At 37.9% G+C, this 15,570-nt stretch overlaps 1 protein-coding gene across 4 annotated transcripts in view; it reads left to right on the forward strand.

The window, feature by feature from the left end:
* The window catches only part of FAM110B (family with sequence similarity 110 member B), a 70,831-nt gene extending 57,485 nt beyond the window's left edge, over positions 1-13,346 (forward strand). For 3 of the 4 annotated variants that reach the window (XM_075213548.1, XM_075213549.1, XM_075213550.1), the window contains exon 3: positions 9,894-13,346. In XM_075213548.1, coding sequence (XP_075069649.1) covers positions 10,211-11,323 — 1,113 coding nt within the window. In that variant the 5' untranslated portion in view covers positions 9,894-10,210 and the 3' untranslated portion in view covers positions 11,324-13,346. Of the gene's footprint in view, positions 1-3,549; positions 3,584-9,893 lie in introns of those variants that run through there. The other variant, XM_075213551.1, reaches the window with a different exon arrangement.
* The last annotated feature ends 2,224 nt before the right edge of the window (positions 13,347-15,570 follow it).

Below are 15,570 nucleotides of genomic sequence, written 5' to 3' on the forward strand. Positions count from 1 at the left end.
AAGTCCCAGGGTCCATGCTTGGCTGGGGGCCCTAGCCTGTCTGTGTAGTGGAGGAGTCACCAACCTGGTGAAGCTATGGAAGGGGCCCCAAGGAATTGCTGTACCTGGGCCCCGATATTTCTCTTGGTGACCCTGAACATGGCAAGTTAACTATATGTACGCCAGTTATTTCATGTTTATTATGCGGCTCACTAATACAGTCTTTGAGATATAAATAATGTCTAATGGTGTCCCATTCCCCTTTAAATTCTGCATTATTAAAGAGTGCTCCTTGTTTCATGCCACCAAATAGTAACATAGGGTAAAACTATAGTTCCACAAAGATTGTCTATAAACTGTGCGACATTTAATGATATTTATAGATTTTATTGCATGTGTTAAAGTGTGTTTTCGCCTGCTAACAGTGAGAGAAGCCTCTCTGGGTTGAAATGTTCATTTGAATGAGACCATTCCGTTCAGTAAGTACTAGTGACACCACCTCCCAACACCTGAAGTGTCCAAGATGGGAGCCAGCCACACCTCCACCAAAGGGGAAAACGTTACCCCTAACTCGCATGTCCTCTCCTACATACACCCTTGAATTGCCACACGCTTCGGAGGCACCTAACTCAGGAGCGTGCAGCTCCCGTTCACCATCGTTCCTAGTGAACTAATAGGCTGTGCATTTATTCTGACCAGAAAATGTTTTTCTTCTTTTTAAAATATATGAAGCACCGTACAAGAGTATTACAAATCAAATGTATGTACACAGTACTTTTAGAAGCATCAACGATGCCGAATGGTCGGGGTTGCCCTGTCAGTCACTGCTCTGCTTAGATTTGGTTTTCATGTTGGCAGAACCAATGGCAGCAGAAGGTCTGTAACATAATGTGGTGGGTGAGTTGATCAGTTTGTTCAAGGCATGATATAAGTACGTACGAGATGCTGAGGCTTCACTTATTTATATCCTGTAAGAGGCGAACCCTGACGACTACATAATAGGCAAACTACGCATTTTGTCCTATTTATTGGTGTTTCTGTTTGTTGACTATAAAATGCAGACTACTTATATCCAAGCTTTTTATTATACTCACAACATACATAAAAGTGAGTTATTTAAAAGGTTAAGTATAAGTGGTACTTCATATCCATAGAGAAGCTTGCTGAAGTGCCATCATACTTCATATTGTCTCATGCATAATGTGGAACTTGCACTGAATAACTAAAGATAGCAAAAAAACAATTTAGCTTTGATCCATTTTATATAGCAGTGAAGACATAACATCATTGCACATAGTGTATACATTAATGCTTTTAGATGGAAGTTTATTAAAAGCATTAAGTTCACCTACTACAGCCTTTATTTAAAATGAGGAATTTCCTAACAGCTCACCTGAGTCAGGTTCTTATTGTGTGTGTCACATGTTTTACTTAAGGTACAAGTAGGCAGAATGCAGGTTTGTATGTCTGTTTTAGAAGTGGTTCAAACACATTTAAGAGATAAGGGCTAGATTTACTAAACTGCGGGTTTGAAAAACTGGAGGTGTTGCCTATAGCAACCAATCAGATTCTAGCTGTCATTTTTTAGAATGTGCTAAATAAATGACAGCTAGAATCTGATTGGTTGCTATTGGCAGCATCTCCACTTAGGGGTATATTTACTAAACTGCGGATTTAGTAAATATACCCCTAAGTGTCCAATCATGCATATTCATTAACTTCTTGAAGAATCCAGAGAAACTGGCAGCATAGAGTGAGTCGTAGGTATTGGTCAGGTAAATACCCAGGCACTTTACCTTGTTCTGCTGCCAGGGAAAATTAGACTTTGTGTTAAGGATTTGAAGCACCATATGCTGCACATTCAGCGGTAGTATTTAATAGCACTGAATGTACATTCTAATCTTGAAGTATGAAACCTCCCCATTTAAACGCAGTTCTTCAGAGTGAAGGTATAGATATGTAGGTTTTTTGCTTGTAAAGCCTCTGGGGCCAGCTACTATAACAGTGTTGGCTAACCTGTGACACTACAGGTGTTGTGAAACTACAAGTCCCAGCAAAAAGCTGCTATATATTTGCAAAGCATGCTGGGACTTCTAGTTTCACAACACCTGGAGTGTCACAGGTTAGCCAACACTGTACTATACCTATTGTATATGGGTTATTGCATATCCTCACAGCTAGAGGCTCCATTGTCGGCGCAAAGAGAAGGGGCAACATTTGGTACCATTGGATACTCCTGTTTGTTTGCACCATAGGTTAAATCCACAGCTCTTCTAGTGTTTGTCAGCCAGTCTCATGAAACAATTTTTATTTGCAATGTGGGAAATGACATCTTACAGTTAACTCTACATATATGGCATACGAACAACCATGTAGAGCAATTCAATCAAATACAAAAGATATTTTAGAAATCTAAACTTGATTTTAAATGCCCAATTGTATCTCTCGGTTTGTGGTCAAATGGAACAATCCTAATTAAACAATCTAATCATGAATTACTTGAGATTTTGAAAATGCATAGTAATGTGATCTGATGGTTCAATCTGCCGGACTACAGAGCGGTGAGCTTTTATTTTTCTTAAGTAATGGGCGATCAATATGGTCAGATTTAAGATGATATTACTAAAAGGTCTTGTGGATTACATTGTCGTCTTTTAGACAGTTTGTGTGACATCCAGCAGTAACTGGAAGAATATGATGGCATCACAATACAATATGTTACATATATCAGCCTTGTGTGTATAATCAAACACATTTTTTGGTATAAAATCGAAGTGTGTTGGTAGCTTAAGTCACATTGGGGAGGGTGAACCAAATAATGAAGATGCTTTTACAGGAACATACTTTTTAAATCGTTAATGTATAGACTGGAACATAAATTGGTCTGTATCCTACCCTTAAAACAGCTTACTGATGGTTGATTGCTAGGAATCTTTTGCCTCAGTTCTATTGGGTAGCACATGAAGCACAATTACACTACAACAAATCGGTTCATGTAAAAGTGTAATTTTCCATTATGATTGTATTTAGGAATGCTTAATATGTTGTAAGCTTCATTTGTAAATTGCTTTTTAAAATGTGCCTGAACAAAGCAACTTTATGTATATTTAGCTCAAGGCTTTTGAATAAAATTACCAAATGGAAATCAAGGGTGCTAGGCAACGTGTTACCAGTTGTGTAGGGTAATTGATAAGCTTAAAGTATAGAAATTGTAAATGACAGTCAACCTTCATTTTTAGGCATGTGAGGGTGTGAGCGCCTGCTGTAATTGTACTGGAGGGCTTTGATGTGTAATCAAGCTTGACGTGCCATGTGCAGGGAAGAATGTTTTTCCATTTAGTCTGTTTTGAGTTCTAAGCACATTTAAAACTGCATTAAAAGTCTATAGACTGTTTCTGAAATGTGCCTGATACTTGTGAAGTGCATACATCCTACTTATTAACTAGTTTTTGAGTATGAATAGTAATATACATTAGGTTTCTTAGGCTGTGTAGTTAGTATGTTCCAATTGTAACTTTAGCTGTTTAAATCAGTGTTGCATTTTATTTAGTCTTTTAGAAACCTACTTGAAAAAATATATTGGAGGATAACTGGCATTAAAAAAGTAAGGCTTAATTGAATCTAGCAATTTTTTCATTCAAATATTTTCTGTATATTCATTTATCATGATATATTTCTTTAGTATTGTAGCAAATATACACAATCAGTGGCCACTTTATTAGGTACACATTGCTAGTACTCTGTGGGACCCCTGTTTTCCCCTAGAACAGCCTGGATTCTTCGTGGCATGGATTCAACAAGGTTCTGGAAATATTCCTAAGAAATTTTGGTCCATGTTGACATGAGAGCATCACGTAGTTGATGCAGATATGTCAGCTGTACTTTCATGCTACAAATCTCCCATTCCACCTCCTCCCAAATGTGCTCTATTCGTATCTCGATTTATGTATGGTGACTGAAGGCTATTGGAGTACACTGAACTAATTGTCATGTTCATGGAAGCAGCTTGAGATAATGTGGGCTTTGTCACATAGTGCGTTATCTTGCTGGACGTAGCCATTAGAAGGTAGGTAGAAAGTAGCCATTTAGACGATGCTCAATTTGTATTATGGGGCCTAATGTCTGCCAAGAAAACATTTTCCATATCTTTACTACACCACAACTAGTCTTGCGCCATTGACACAATACGGGACTGATTGTTTTTACGCCAAATTATAAACCTACCATCTGCATGTTGTATCAGAAATTGAGATTCATCAGACCGAGCAATGTTTTTCCAGTCTTCAACTGTTCAGTTTTGGTGAGCCTGTGCTCCTCCGCTCCTTCCTTAGCTGAACCTGGTGTGGTCTTCTACTGCTGTAGTCCATCTATTTCAAGGTTTAACGTGCTGTACATTCAGAGATTAAGAGAGTATTTTCACACACAACTGCGGCTCACTGGATATTTTGTTTTGCACACCATACTATTTAACTAGAGACTGTTGTGCATGAAAATCCCATAAGATCAGCAGTTTCTGAGATCCTCAAACCACCCATCAAGCACCAATAATCATTCCACGGCCACAGTCACTTCGGTAACATTTCTTCCACGTTACAGTGTTTTTGGTGTGGACACCAACTGAACCTCTCGACCAGGCCTGTCCAACCTGCGGCCCTCCAGATGTTGTGAAACTACAAGCCCCAGCATGCTTTGCCAGTAGACAACCAATTGATAGCTGGAAGGGCATGCTGGGACTTGTAGTTTCACAACATCTGGAGGGCCGCAGGTTGGACAGGCCTGCTCTAGACCATGTCTGCATGCTTTTATTCATTGGGTTGCTGCCACATGATTGGCTGATTTGATATTTGCATTAACATACAGGTGTACCTAATAAGGTGAGTGTATTTTATAACCTACAAATGTCAGGTTGCTGTAGTTTTACGGTTTTATTTTGGAAAAGTAGGTGAGATGAACTTATGTAAATATGGATGTATGATGTTTAGAAACTTCCATCTTATTCCTCAGTTAATGCACACAGATCCTATTTGACATGCAGTGAGACCATTAATCCTTATGTAATACGTTCAGATCTGTTCACGTGAGCGTATGTTTAAACTGTTCATACTGCAAATTTCAACATGCACTATTTTCCTGCTTCATGCTCTAATTAAGTTCTCCATATGTTTGTGTGAACAGCCACTAACCTATTGCATGAGAATAAATATCCATGTTGAATATCTTTGCCTAGAGTTTTCATTTGCAATCCATAAGGAACGCACCAGAAGACAAACGGCTAGATATGCTTGTCAAACGTGCTCTTAGGGATAACTGCATCCAAATATTTTTTTTTTCTCCTATAGGCAAATTCTCCATGTGAAATAAATAATCTTCTCAACTTGTTTCCATTTTGACAGCTGCTTTGCAATTTCATTTAGTAGTTGCCAGGACCCCTTCCTGCATCACATTGATTGACATCTCCCACACATTAACCAGCATTATGTTCTTTCTGCATAAGTACTGCCCTAATGTTATGCTAAAATAAGTGACAAGACTACATGATTCATATTCCCCCACACCACTAATACTAGCCCCCATTATGCCACCTCTGCAGTAACTCCTACTGTATAAACCATGAATCAGTTCTGCAGCTGATTAATGTTATAGTTAGTGAAATCTGTGAAAATGGAATTATTAAATTGTATTAAACTTGGTCTTTATGAAAACAGACATCAAATACTCTGCATTTTCTTTCCAAATCATGTCCTTCTAGTTACCAGTTGTCCCTTTGCAGTTTATGAAAGTTATTGTGTCTAAATGTAAGACGTTTACAATAGAACCCAGCTTTAATTTCATAACACCGTTTTAGCAGAAGGCACCATATGTGTACTAACACAAGAAAATACTTGGCAGACTGCTTGAAATATTACATTTTTGCATAACACACTTTTCTGAACATGGTAAATTAAAAATGTTACAGTAAAACAAATCCAGCAAACTTGGATACTAAGAATATTTTAGACTTCACTGTCTGCCACCATGAATTAATATTATCTCATTTAGTAATTCATGAACAAAACATTAATATAGCCGATTTGGCGCTTGTTCCAGCAGTTCCTGCTATCTTTTATTTCCTCTTTTGATTCCCTTATGTATGAAATGTTGAAATTAAATGAGAAGATTGACCCACTTTCCCCAGGATGAAATGTTCTGGTCCGTGTTTCCCACTTTTGTTTTCTATCCCAGTAAGATGTCACTTGTTTGATTTTGCATATGTTATTTCAGTGTAAGATCAGTGGTAAAAATGGGTGAAAAATGTTTTATTCCTGTGTGAAATGGGTCATATAAATCCAGTAGGTATTCTGCTAGGATGTTTTGCGCTGTTGTGTTGTGTTGTGTGAGTAGATGCACACTTGTGTTTTTTATTTTATTTTTTATTTTTACTTGTTGAGACTTGGAAAAGGGTCTTTGTTAAATGGATATTGATTTGTTATAAATTTGGAGTAACTTACACCAATACAGACACTTGCATAATGCAATTTACCAGTTGCTGCATTTTTATGATGGAGGAAGGGAAAGAACAGCACTAGAGTTGGGTTATGATTTCACCACTATGTATCAATGAATGTAATGGCTGTACTTTACTGGAATGGCAGAATTTGATGGCAGAAAAGACCATTCAGGTCCAATTAGCCTGTGTTTAGTTGTTAGTGCAATAGTTGGGTGTTGGATATATTTAATTCTCTTAACAAGATTATGTCCCGTGCAGTCTCAAATTATTTTACTACGAGTCCACACCACAACTGTCTGGAGACTATTGATGGATGGATCACCTTTTATACCTTTCCAGTTTCACAGTGTGTCCCTTTAATCTAGGAATCCTCTATTTAAAAAAAATAAAAAAATATTGAGTTTCTGAATGGTTAATTTCTTTTGATATATTTGAATGTTTGTCATATCACATCTGTACCTTCTCCATGTAGATGTCCAGCATTTAAATTTTGTCCTGATGAGTTCTGTTTGGTCCATTTTAGTAGCCCTTCCCTGAATGTTTTTTTTTGTTTATTAAGGTCTCTCTATATAGAGATATGGCCTCCAGAACAATATACTGTGATCTATAAAGTGGTAATATAACCTCCCTAATTCTGCTACTAAACAAACAAGTATACTATGGATTATTCGAACTGCTTTACTGACAGATTGAGAACTTTTGTTTCATGTGAAACTAGAACTCCTAGCTCCATTTCCGTTGTTGTTGTTGTTGTTGTTGTTGTTGTTGTCATTACTTACTTTTTAATTCTGTATTCTGCTTCTGGATTTTTGTGGCCCACAAGCTTTATTCTGCACATAGAAATATTTGCATCCTCAGCAAAAATACATACTTTCCTTGTGGGCCACATGGAATATGATTAATAAACATATTAAACAAAACAGGATCCAGGACTTTTCCCAGACCTAGTTACTTTCGTCTTGTTTACACTATTCACTACAACACACTGTCTTCTGCCCTTTAGCCAAATCATTATCTATTCCTTTATCTGTCAAATCCAAAGATTTTTCACTTCTGTATTTATCATGGGTTACTGTATCAAATGCTGTCTAAATAAGTTATGTCCTCTGATCAACCCTGATTTATCCCTAAATAGTCCAAAAACATACACTAGACTTGTTTGCCGTGATCTCCCAGCAGCAAATCCCACAGATCTTGGCTACAAAAACTGATTATAGTTGGCAGTGTGTAGCTACAATTACCTGCTTGCGTAGGCAAGGACATTTCTATCATCATTTTACATATAGCACACAAGCCCAACACTGCAAAGATGTTGTATCAAGTAATTGAGCATATTTATGAAAACTACTGTACAGCAAACAAACACGTTGAAGCCATAACAACCAATCAGATATTTGCTTTAATTTTCTAAGTTGTACGAGGAAAATGACAGCTAGAATTTGTTAGGCTGCCGTAGGCATCCTCCCATTTATTTCCGCTGTACACTTTTAATAACTGTCCCCCACACTGTGAAATATGTCACTAAAAACATGCAAATATTCCACTTTGTAAAAATGTTTCTACATAACCCATGAGTGCGGCAAACCTAACATTCCACAGTACTGCAACGTAACTACAAAGCTCATCTACCTAATTATTCTTTAAACTTCGTGGGTATGTAATTGCATTCTTTCCAAGTGGAGCTTCTGTAAGTGGCTTTTAGGAGACGAATGTCTTAATCGCCTCTTGATGAGACTTCTAATGCCTTTCAGTACATTTCAATAATTTGCTTTATTGCCAGCCTTCAGGCATGGCCTGCTAATAAGTTCTGCCCCACCGGGCTGACCTTTCACTCTCCTGCTGTGACTGGGACTAGCATCTGTGCTGTTCTGTGTGATGGAGCTGGGGCTTTATGACTTGTTCACATTGACACAAAAGTCAGAGACTGTGGTGTTAAATTAAAACATTTCCCCAGGGTACTGTTTAAGGAGATGCCACAATGCAATACTACACTGGTTGAAACTACAACAGAGGTATCTGTCAGCTATGGAACCACTTGATGGGATAGACTTAAGATCGTGTTAAAACATATGAACAGTTTTAGCTGAAAAGGTTAAGATGAGCTGTATCAGCTAAACCCTTTATTCATATTTGTGTGGCTTGTAGGAATTTATATCTGTAGTACTGATCTAGTGAAAAGTACATCTCATAATGAAGTGTTTTCTTTAATTAATTTATTAGAATTGGGTTATATGCTTAATGTTTACCTAGCAGACACAGCAGCTTTCAGCACAGAATGAGGCTTCCCTTTATTATTTATTTATGTATTTATTTATTTATAAAGCTTAAATAAATTGTTTACGTTTGGCTAACAATTCCCAGTTTAACCCAGTGGTGCTCCTGTTTCACCATTACCTGGAGCCAAGATACAGGACAGAGCTGTTTTCTTAGCAGGAGAAAACTCCAAGCTGCCAGTTTGGTACATGAGAGGGGGCGGATTGGTTCTTGAAAACTGGGACCAAGGAGATTCTGATAATATCTAGTTATGTAATTATTAAATATCATGATAGAATTTTGGTTCAGAAAAATAAGTTTGCAGAGTTGATTTGATTGTCTTCCAATCAACAATTCTGTCAGATCTGTGGAAAAATATCTCCAATTTTATTTTAGCAAATGCCGTCACCAAATTTTAAGATTATAATTTGATGGCCACTAGTAAAATTATTTATAATGTGCAGTTTTTCATCATCTAGATTAGTCCTGTAACTTTGTTCTAATTATTGAGTGGCTAAAAGAAAACCGTTACATGACTGGTATAGAGAATGAAAAGCTGCATGTTCTGCAATGGTTAAATTTAGTAACAGTATTTGGTATTGTAAAATAGGAAATATTTTTCCAGAAATCTGATAGAATTGTTTATTGGAAGAAAATCAAATCAACTCTCCAACTGATTTTTCATAAGCCAAAGTATCATTGTATTTAAATAAAAATGAATGAGACTACCATTGTTTTTAATTTCTATGTACATGTGAAATGTATTAGATTATTATGTTATTTGTTGTTAGGGTTTTTTTTCATTTGTTATGTTATTATAAATATTCTCCTGGCTAAAATGTTTAACTGTTAATTTAAATAAACAAGTCACCTCTGCACACTAAAAATACATTTCATATTAAAATTATTAATTTGTTTAATTGTTTTGTGTAATTGGATTTAGTTTGCCAGAGAATATCTTAATGAGAGGGAAACAAAGATTTGTTTCATGTCAACTATTTTCTGACTTGTTGTGCCATGGAATGTGAATAGCATCTCTTGTTGGGAGTGAGGTAGTTAAATGCCACCTAATGCTTTTTCTACTACAAGCTAAAATGTTACAATATTTTTCTGTTGCTATAGCTGTGATGTCACATGCTGATACTGACATATGATTGGTTGTTTTGTGTTTCAGATCCCTGCCTGTAGTAGAACACAAAGCGAAGACAAGACTCCCACATCTATCAGTGCGAATAAAGGTTTCCGCTGAACAGATTAATACAGACTTCTGTCTGGTGGCCTTTTTGTATCAGAGCTGCCTTTTTTTTTTTTTACCAGGAAATAAAAAACAAAATGTAATTTAATGAGCTGTGAGATGAGGAGCTGCTGCTAATTCTCCGATTTCAGGCTTCAGCTGTTACTCATTGTGCTTGATGCACATGTTTCTGCACAGTGAATTTAGGAAACAGAAGAAGAGAATCCAAAACGGCTGCAGGGGAACAATCGCCAAACATGCCTATAGAAACACTACAGCCAGGTAACATGGGGAAACCTGTTAGCCCAGCTGTGGCATTCACATCTGCTGTCCCTCTACGAATATTGAACAAAGGACCTGACTATTTCCGAAGGCAGTCAGAGCCTAATCCCAAGAGGCTCAGCGCAGTGGAAAGACTAGAGGCTGATAAGGCAAAATATGTCAAGAGCCAAGAGGTTATCAATGCCAAACAAGAGCCCGTGAAGCCGGCAGTACTTTCTAAACCTCCCGTTTGCCCTGGCGGTAAAAGAGCTTTGGCTAGTCCAACTCTGAAGATGTTTAACAACAATTCAAAGTCAGAGAGCTGTGTACAAAGGGAGAATTTAAAGCTAGAAATACTGAAAAACATTATCAATAGCTCTGAAGGCTCCAGTACAGGTTCTGTGCACAAACAAAGCTCAAGAAACTGGCCACCAAGTAGGTCAGATTCCACTGACCAAAATAGACATTCATTTGCAGAGTCCTTAAAGATTTACCCCACCCAGAGTCATGGTAGCCCTCAAGAAAGCAACTCCAGCATCAGCAGGAGGCTTCTAGAAAAATCAGGTGACACTTTTTTACATGTTTCTCATAGTTCTTCAGACATTAGGAAAGTCACAAATGTGAAACAGATAAAAGCTATTCCATGTAGCAGTTCAGCCCCACCACTGCCTCCAAAACCCAAACTTTCCACCCTCACTTTGCTTAAGTCGCCTGACAACGATGCATTGGAGCCAAGCTGTGGTGTTACCCGAAGGCCGTCACTCCAGCGATCTAAATCCGACTTAAGCGACAGATACTTTCGCGTTGATGCCGATGTAGAGAGATTCTTTAATTACTGTGGACTGGATCCTGAAGAGCTTGAAAACCTTGGGATGGAAAATTTTGCAAGGGCTAATTCTGATATAATTTCTCTAAACTTTCGCAGTGCAAGCATGATCAGCTCAGACTGTGAACAGTCTCAGGACAGCAACAGTGACCTTAGAAACGACGACAGTGCCAACGACCGTGTGCCGTACGGCATTTCTGCCATAGAGAGAAATGCCAGGATCATCAAATGGTTGTATAGCATTAAGCAAGCTAGAGACTCACAGAAGGTATCCCATGTGTAGGAAAGAGCCAATGGTAACTTAAGAGACTACATTTTGTCTGTGAATATTCAGTTGTGAAAGGGTTGTAAAGTCTACTTGAAGTCTTGTAAACTTTTTCAAACTGCTCTGTGTTGCTTGTTGTGCAATGTTTTCAAGTTGCATGCCTGTCAACATGTGAACTGACCTGGCTTTCACTTGAACAAATACTACAAAGCCTAGTTGAATAGACTCACTATCTTCCAAAAGTTTAAGACCTAGTCAAAGTTTAAAGAGGTTTTACACTTTAAATAAAGACTTTATTAGATCCTCTGATTTCCCAAAAATATATTTTGGTGAAGTTTCCTCCCCTGGAGTCTTCACCACTTTCTGTAATTAGCAAGGTCCTGGCACTCGTATAGTCAAAACCTCTGATCACCTTAATCACGGTCAGCTCTCTCGGTAGCCAGAGGGATCTGATGCAGCGCAGAAGGTGATCGTCAAAGAGAGCTGGGACCCTGGGAAATTACAGTCATTGGGAAGGGAGGGGATTTAGTACATTGATTATTTCAAATGTAAACTCCCTTTTAATGGCTTTGTTTTTAAAGTATACCAATTGCCTACAAACAGAAGAGGCTACCATATTGTGGACAAGATCAATATTAAAAGCCTATCGAAGTAGTTTGGCGTCATGTCTCAATATTGGTTCGGCCCACAGAATGACTGCTTCCACTGTGGATAGGCAACAGGTACGCTGTAATGTCACACTGTTTACATGACAATGAAAGGTAGGACATGTATTTAACATGCTTAAGTCTTAATGGTTTTGTTTTGTTTTTACTTTATATATACATATATATTTTCTGTATTAATGATATATTTCCATTTTAAACCTTTCAAAGCAAGAATGCTGTCAGGCATTTGCTTACACCTTTTAGGTTTTTGTTTGTTTTTTTTTATTTAAAACAAAATGAAAATAATGCAAGCTTTGTATTTGCAATATCCATTTACTTTTTTTTTTATTATTGATTCTTTTAAAGCCCTATTAAGACAATCTTTTGTCTTATAGATGTTATTAGTTGATAAAACTGCTCCAGGCAGCACAGGAATGTGCAATAAAATTGGCACTTTTGCCATTGCCAAGCTACATTTCTCCTGATGCTTTACCAGGTAATAGCTGAAGAGCGTCATGGGAGGTGTAGTCCAGGAATATTTGCAGTACCAGAGTTTGCCCATCCCTGATGTCTTTCATTAAGTTCGGTCCTTTGTGACCAAGGAGAGTATGTACCGGCTTTATTTTATAGTCTTAAACTTTTGACAAGAACAATGAGATCCAACCTCTGACTTCTAGAAGCTGCCTTCAACAGAACGAATTATTGCAACTCCATGCTACAAGCCATATCAGTATACAACAAAAATCTAATTCTGGAATAGCCTCACTAGCTGGATTCTAGCGGAATGAATTGTATTTGTTGTCTTGCATATGTTACATCTCAGTCTATGAATGTTTGTCCCACTTGAAAGTATTGTAGTTTATAAATTTAAAACTGCTTTTACTTTCTCATGGCAGTTTGTTCTGCACGTCGGCCTTCTTATAGATTCCTATATTTTCTCTTGGTATGTTGTTTTTTGGTTTTTTTTCTAACACTGTCTTTCCAATGGGTAAATTTGCTGGAGTTCCTCTGAGTAGCTTTTTAAATATACCTGTCAGCTACACACAGTGGTGGCAGCCAATTTGTGTTCTAAACCAATATTCAAGAGAATGTAGCGTATGGCTTCACTAGGGACTGGTCAAACCAGTGAGGCACAAAATGACTGACTTTACTGTATGTCGATGACAAGTGCACTTCATCAGGAACGACCAGAGAATGCAGTGTCTGCTCCGTTGTTACAGTATCCGTGCTTAGGGGCACCTGTCGTTGTTTAATTTCAGCAGGCCAATATGACAAAAACAAAACCTTTTTTTATGGTGTAAATGCTGTAAGGATTTGTATATACTTCATTTGCTATTGAGATTTTGGGAAAAAAAAGTGTTATACTAATAAATAGCTCTTGGTTCAGAAACAAAGTCCACTGTTTTCTTTTGCAACCTAATTTTATTGATTGCAGAAATTGTATTGTATTGATATTCGTTGTCTTCTACATCATCAAGGTATAGTTTTTTTAGTTGGCAGAGCGCCTGTTGAGGACCTATAAACAAGACCTAAGTGAACATGGATAAAACAAGCTGTTGAAATGGGGTGGGCTAGGCCAGTATATAGGCAACCATAGCTTCAAAAGGTTTCTTCGCTCCTGGTAGTGATGTGAGTCTGAAACGGACGCAGGAATTTTGTAATGTGAAATGCATGTCTTTATGAATATATACAACACGGTTGTTGGGTTTTTTGTTCATGCCTGCGGACCGCATTTAGCGATAAGTTCTGAGTTCTGTCCCCCACGTTTTTTATCTTCTCACAAATCTAAAATCGGTAAAGTTTGTGAATGGAATGGGACGTTACAAAGAGGTGCAGAGGAGTCGTTGCATGAAGGACCGTGGTGGTAGAAGATCTAATGCCAGCTCCGTTCAGCTGGTGCACACAGTGAGTTCAACTGTCATTTCTGTAAACTGTCATTGCTGTTGCTATCTCTGTTTTTCCTTTGGAGACGTCCACTGCCTTGGTGATAACAGCTGCTGCACATGGGAAGCTAGGTACACCCTGCAGAGAAATTGTCCCAATGCGATATTGTTAATGATTTTACCAACTACTGAAAGTCCCGATCAGGATGCCGATTGATGTGTACACACTAACACAATTTTACATGATTTACATTCAGATCTGTGCTGCTATCATTTGTCATAACCAACTGCTGAAAAGACTGTGACTCTGTAAACTCTATGGAGATCTGCCTACACTGCTGGTCATGAGTGCAGACACACTTCACAATCTGCCCGACATTGTTTATAGTCCGGTTATAAAATCAAATGAAGCGACACCATGTGCTTTGGAACGATAAAACATGGTCATGTACACACTAATGCAATATCGGACCTAAGAGTCGTTTACTGTGTGATTGGCACAATAAAACCTGTAGTGTGTACCCAGCTGAAGTCCTGGCTCTGTTTGCAGCAGTGAGCGAGATACTACATTAAGACACCAGGCTAATTGCAGCTGCTGCATGTTGGCAGTTAATGGTAAGAGTGCCGATGCAGCATGATAGCAAGAAGAGGATGGAGGTTCAGTTATTATAAATAGTAAAGGACAGTTCTGCTTGACAGCAGCTGACTATATTAAGGTTTCTATAGTGACTGGTTCTAGTCCGTACCCCCACCTTCTGCCGTCTCTCCACCAATAGCTCTCTCACTAATAGCTGCACTGACATGCCATCTACCAAGGACTGCTCTAATATTGACTGCTGATAATGGTGCTGCCTTGTAATAACAGACTTTCCCGTCCAGCTGCTACAATTGTTCTGCTTCATTAAGTATCAATTGTTCCACAAACTTCATTTGGGCAGGGCCAGCTTTACCTTTTTGCTTCACGTCATTGTATGTAATTTGTTTGTCATGGTCCCATTGGTGTACACCACTGTGTAGTATGTCGCCGCTTTATAAATAAAAGTTAATAATAATTTGTTATGTAAAGTAGACACAATGGGCCTGAATCGAGAGCAAAGCATAAAAAAGGAGTAACTTTACACCTGGCCAAAACCATGTTGTATTGGAGGGGAGGTAAACTTAAAGTGGGGACAGATTTATAGTTGGGATAAGGCATCTCGTAGATCAACTTTAAATTTCAGTGTAAAAATAAAGCTATCAAGTATTTGTGTGCTAGATGAAAAAACAGCCAGTATTTAACTTATGTGCAAAATAATAAACTAATTTCCACCCCTTACATTGTAACATGGTTTGTCCAGGGTCAAACTTACCAATTTTTTTTGGGCTTTGCTCTCCTTAATGACTCAGGCCCAATATATATCATTCTTGTGAGATCTTGTTATGCAACAATTGTATACTTTTTATTACATAAATTTATTTTAAAGATTATATTAAGAATGCACCAAATAAAGAATTTGGTTCTGGCTTCTTCCACGTACCCAAGGGTTTTTTGCAAGGTTTGGGTTTCAACCAAATTCAAAGGATCCACCAAACTGATTTGGAATTCTGATTTGGTGCACAAGACAGTTTTATTTCCATGAGCTATTATTGCAGATACAATTTTCTTAAGACTTATCAGTCTTTATTTTTATATAAGTTGGCATTTGGGGCAAGTTCAGAATCTGGAAAAAAATCTTGTAAAAAGGCTTGGGGGTAT

Source organism: Mixophyes fleayi, chromosome 5, assembly GCF_038048845.1.
Source record: "Mixophyes fleayi isolate aMixFle1 chromosome 5, aMixFle1.hap1, whole genome shotgun sequence".
NCBI classification, from domain to species: domain Eukaryota; kingdom Metazoa; phylum Chordata; class Amphibia; order Anura; family Limnodynastidae; genus Mixophyes; species Mixophyes fleayi.